We start from the raw sequence: 6,000 nt of genomic DNA on the forward strand, positions 1-6,000 counted from the left end.
AAAAATCTAATGCCAAAAATGTAATGCTAAGACTGTATTGTCAAAAATGTAAATCTAAACATGTAATGCTAAAAATCTAATGGTAAAAATATAATCCGAAAAATGTAATGCTGAAAATATATTGCTAAAAATGTAATGCTATAAATGTAATTCTTAAATTGTAATGCCAAAAATTTAATGCTAAAAATCTAATGCTACAAATGTAATGCTAAGACTGTATTGCCAAAAATGTAATGCAAAAATTGTTAATCTAAACATCTAATGCCAAAAATGTAATGCTAAAAATGTAATACTAAAAATGCAATGCTAAAAATGTAATGCCAAAAATGTAATGCCGAAATTTTAATGCTAAAAATGTAATGCCAAAAATGTAATGCTGAAAATATAATGCCACATATGTGATGCCAAAAGTCTAATGCTGAAAATGTAATGCTAAAAATGTAATGCCAAAAATTTAATGCTAAAAATATAATGCCAAATATGTGATGAAAAAAATCTAATGCCGAAAATGTAATGCCAAAAAAGTAATGTTAAAAATCTAATACACAAAATGTAATGCTAAAAATGTAATGCTATAAATGTAATGCCAAACATGTAATGCTAAAAATGTAATGTTAAAAATGTAATGCTAAAACTGTAATGCTAAAACTGTAATGCTAAACTGTAATGCTAAAAGTGTAATGCTAAAAATGTAATGCCAAAACTGTAATGCCAAAAATGTGATACTAAAAATGTAATGCCAAAACTGTAATGCTAAAAATGTAACGTTAAAAACATAATGCCACATATATAATGCTAAGACTGTATTGTCTAAAATGTAATGCTAAAAATCTGATGTTAAAAATATAATCCGAAAAACGTAATGCTGAAAATATAATGCTAAAATTGTAATGCCAAAAATTTAATGCTTAAAATGTATTGCCAAAAATGTAATGCCAAAAATGTAATGCCAAACATTTAATGCTAAAAGTCTAATGCTACAAATGTAATGCTAAGACAGTAATGCAAAAAATGTAAATCTAAACATGTAATGCCAAAAATGTAATGCTGAAAATGTAATGCTTAAAATGTAATGCTAAAAATGTAATGCTAAAACTGTAATGCTAAAAATGTAATGCCAAAAATGTAATGCTAAAAATGTAATGCGACATATTTAATGCCAAAAACCTAATGCTGAAAATGTAATGCCGAAATTTTATTGTTAAAAATGTAATCCTAAAAATGTAATGCCAAAAATGTAATGCTAAAAATGTAATGCCAAAAATGTAATGTTAAAAATGTAATGCTAGAACTGTAAAGCTAAAAATTTAATCCGACAAATGTAATGCTAAAAATGTAATGCCAAAAATGTAATGCTAAAAATGTAATGCCAAAAATGTAAATCAAAATTTTAATGTTAAAAATCTAATGCCAAAAATGTAATGCTAAGACTGTATTGTCAAAAATGTAATGCTAAAAATCTAATGTTAAAAATATAATCCGAAAAATGTAATGCTGAAAATCTAATGCCATAAATGTAATGCTTAAAATGTAATGCTACAAATGTAATGCTAAGACTGTATTGCCAAAAATGTAATGCTAAAAATGTTAATCTACACATGTAATGCCAAAAATGTAATGCTAAAAATGTAATACTAAAAATGCAATGCTAAAAATGTAATTCCAAAAATGTAATGCCAAAAATGTAATGCCGAAATTTTCATGTTAAAAATGTAATCCTAAAAATGCAATGCCAAAAATGTAATGCTAAAAATGTAATTCCAAAAATGTAATGCTAAAAATATAATGCCAAATATGTGATGCCAAAAATCTAATGTCGAAAACGTAATGCCAAAAATTTAATGTTAAAAATCTAATGCACAAAATGTAATGCTATAAATTTAATGCTATAAATGTAATGCTAAAAATGTAATGCCCAAAAATGTAATGCTAAAAATGTAATGCTAAAAATGTAATGCTAAAAATGTAATGCTAAAACTGTAATGCTAAAACTGTAATGCTAAAAATGTAATGCCAAAACTGTAATGCCAAAAATGTGATGCTAAAAATGTAATGCCAAAACTGTAATGCTAAAAATGTAACGTTAAAAATATAATGCCACATATATAATGCTAAAACTGTATTGTCAAAAATGTAATGCTAAAACTGTAATGCTAAAAATCTAATGTTAAAAATATAATCCGAAAAACGTTATGCTGAAAATATAATGCTAAAAATGTAATGCCAAAAATTCAATGCTTAAAATGTATTGCTAAAAATGTAATGCCAAAAATTTAATGCTAAAAGTCTAATGCTACAAATGTAATGCTAAGACTGTAATGCAAAAAATGTAAATCTAAAAATGTAATGCTGAAAATGTAATGCTTAAAATGTAATGCTCAAAATGCAATGCTAAAAATGTAATGCTAAAACTGTAATGCTAAAAATGTAATGCCAAAAATGTAATGCCAAAATTTTAATGTTAAAAATGTAATGCCAAAAATGTAATGCTAAGACTGTATTTTCAAAAATGTAATGCTAAAACTGTAATGCTAAAAATCTAATGTTAAAAATATAATCCGAAAAATGTAATGCTTAAAATATAATGCCATAAATGTAATGCTTAAAATGTAATGCCAAAGATTTAATGCTAAAAATCTAATGCTACAAATGTAATGCTAAGACTGTATTGCCAACAATGTAATGCCAAAAATGTTTATCTAAACATGTAATGCCAAAAATGTAATGCTAAAAATGTAATGCTTAAAATGTAATACTAAAATGTAATACTAAAAATGTAATACTAAAAATGCAATGCTAAAAATGCAATGCTAAAAATGTAATGCTTAAAATGTAATGCTAAAAATATAATGCCACATATGTGATGCCAAAAATCTAATGCTGAAAATGTAATGCTAAAAATGTAATGCCAAAAATGTAATGTTAAAAATCTAATGCTACAAATGTAATGCCAAAAATGTAATGTTACACATGTAATTCTAAAAATGTAATGCACAAAATGTAATGCCAAAAATGTAATGCCAAAAATGTAATGTTTAATATGTAATGCTAAAACTGTAATGCTAAACTCTAATGCTTAAAGTGTAATGCTAAAAATGTAATGCCAAAAATGTAATGCTAAGACTGTATTGTCAAAAATGTAATGCTAAAACTGTAATGCTCAAAATCTAATGTAAAAAATATAATCCGAAAAATGTAATGCTGAAAATATAATGCTAAAAATGTAATGCCATAAATGTAATTCTTAAAATGTAATTCCAAAAATTTAATGCTAAAAATCTAATGCTAAAAATTTAATGCTAAGACTGTATTGCCAAAAATGTAATGCCAAAAATGTAAATCTAAACATGTAATTCTGAAAATGTAATGCTAAAAATGTAATGCTAAAAATGTAATGCCAAAATTTTAATGTTAAAAATGTAATCCTAAAAATGTAATGCCAAAAATGTAATGCTAAAAATGTAATGCCAAAAATGTAATGCCAAAAATATAATGCCACATATGTGATGCCAAAAATCTAATGCCAAAAATGTAATGTTAAAAATCTAATGCTAAAAATGTAATGCCAAAAATGTAATGTTACAAATATAATGCTAAAACTGTAATGCTTAACTGTAATGCTAAAAGTGCAATGCCAAAACTGTAATGCTTAAAATGTTATGCCAAAAATGTCATGCCAAAATGCAATGCCAAAAATGTAATGTTAAAAATGTCATGCTAAAAATGTAATGCTAAAAATGTAATGCCTAAAATGTAATGCTTAAATTGTAATGCTAAAAATGTAATGTTTAAAATATAATGTTTAAAATTTAATGCTAAAAATGTAATGCTAAAAATGTAATGCCAAATATGTAATGTTAAAAATGTAATGCTAAAACTCTAATGCTAAAAATGTAATGCTAAACCTGTAATGCCAAAAATGTAATGCTAAAAATGTAATGTCAAAAATCTAATGCTAAAAATGTAATGCCAAAAATGTCATGCTAATAATTTAATGCCAAAAATGTAATGCCAAAAATGTAATGCCAAAAATGTAATGCCAAAAATGTAATGCTAAAAATGTAATGCTAAAAATGTAATGTCAAGAATGTAATGCTAAAAATGTAATGCTAAAAATGTCAGAACACTAACTTTTAATGTTATTTTTACATACTTTTAATTTTAAATCATAAGTTTTTAAAGAAAGGTTCAAGAACTTCTGAAATTGGTAACCACATGTGATCAAAGGTGTTGATTCCAAATATGCCGGTGGTTTTGTTCTTAGATCAACTACGTAACTCTGATGCAGATACATACATACAGACAACTTTGCTTTATATATCAGATAATTAAATATTTTTTCATGGCAGAGTGATAATACAGAAGCACCAAATTTTGTTTCTTCATAAAAATTATATTAGAAATACAAGGGAGATAATTCTTATATGTTTGCAAGGGAGATAATTATTCTATATCTAGTTGATTTGTATCTAATTAAAACTAAGGGAAATTTTGCTTTTTGTATTTAGATAAACCATTAAAGACTGTCAAAAATATAATGTCTGCTTGAAAATAATATAATTTAAAAAACATAACAAAATCTTATGGTTTATTTAGAAGGATTATGGAAATTTGCATTATTACATGTTTTTAAAAGTCACACGAATTCATATTTTGAAAATTTGAAAATTGGATAGTTTGAATTAGCTACTAGACACCATCCTCGAGTGTTTTTGGTCTCTCTATACAAGGGTTTTTAAGCACAACCCGACATGTGGATGTTTCACCCTACAAGTATATCCTGACCAACTATTCAAAATAACATAGTATGGTGCACCTTCTCTAAGTGATTGAAAAATGTTTGTTTTTTGTTTTAATTGTTTATTACAGTTTTTTTTTTTTTTTTTTTTTAACATTTAAATAGGATTATTTCATTCGCTCATTCTTTATTTTCCATTTTATTATTGATTTGATTTACCCCCCCACCCACACACACACACACACACACACACACTTCACGACACCTGGGCAATGCCAGGTACCTCCGTTAGTTTCTCATAAAAGTTAGTGTGGGTTAGCGACATCAAGATCTTATTTGGGCTACAAATGCTTTACGATTTTGAATACTTAGTCAGGGTTTACTTCTAGTGAAAAGTATCCTCATACCAAGTTGTTCTAGCAAACTGGTGTACAGAGAGACCTTAGACACTTGAGCATAGTATGTGGTAGGCATTCAAATTCTCTCTTACAGACTTGATTCTTTCAATGTTCAGGAAAGTAGCTAAATAATGGATACATGCAAATTAAAACAAAATTGTCGATGCTTACTCCAGCTTTGCCGATATCATTGATCTGGATTAAGTCTTTTTTGCGTTGTCCAATTGAAGCTCCTGTACAGGTAACAATGAAAAGCTTGCCTACATCAAGACAGGTTGATTCAGTGACAATCAAACGAATACAAGGCGGCCATAATTCAGAAGACTCTAAAAATAAAAACAAAAAGCAAACACATCAATTTTTTTTTTTATACTAATGATTCACAACTTATGAAAGCCAACTTGAGGATAAAAGGTGAGTGAGATTTTTAGTTGAATGATGCAACTGTGAGAAATTTCCAGGATCACTCAACAGATATTTGTTAATATTGAACTTGAAAACGACTATGTTGTAGTCTGTAGGCAAACAGTAAAATATTTGGTAAAATTTTATCTGTGCCTAAACCTAAAATGTAGATTCCATGAACAAAGTTTCTTTCTTAAAACTGCATACCGATAGAAATCTGTTCCGTTTTCCTACTTTCCAACTGACTACAGTATGGTTGTCTTCAAGTCCAACATAAACAAATTCTTGAGGAGTCACCCCCTTAAATAATCCCATTTACCAAATTTCCACTACTAACGATTACTCCAATTTGTTGCCTTTGACCACTATACACTCATTAACCCTTATCCTCGAGTGGCTTTGATAAGTAGTGACTCCTTTATAAAAAAAAAATTTTAAAAAAAAACTATGTTCATGGAA

The 6,000-nt window shown here is 26.9% G+C and overlaps 1 protein-coding gene across 2 annotated transcripts in view; it reads right to left on the minus strand.

Moving 5' to 3' along the window:
- The window catches only part of LOC145276994 (uncharacterized), a 111,262-nt gene that overhangs the window by 72,798 nt on the left and 32,464 nt on the right, over window positions 1-6,000 (minus strand). For both annotated transcript variants that reach the window (XM_080128571.1, XM_080128572.1), the window contains exon 8: window positions 5,308-5,462. In XM_080128571.1, the coding sequence (XP_079984697.1) occupies window positions 5,308-5,462 (155 nt within the window). The remainder of the gene's footprint in view (window positions 1-5,307; window positions 5,463-6,000) is intronic.

Source organism: Euprymna scolopes, chromosome 5, assembly GCF_053919585.1.
Source record: "Euprymna scolopes isolate OS-2025 chromosome 5, ASM5391958v1, whole genome shotgun sequence".
Lineage (NCBI taxonomy): Eukaryota > Metazoa > Mollusca > Cephalopoda > Sepiida > Sepiolidae > Euprymna > Euprymna scolopes.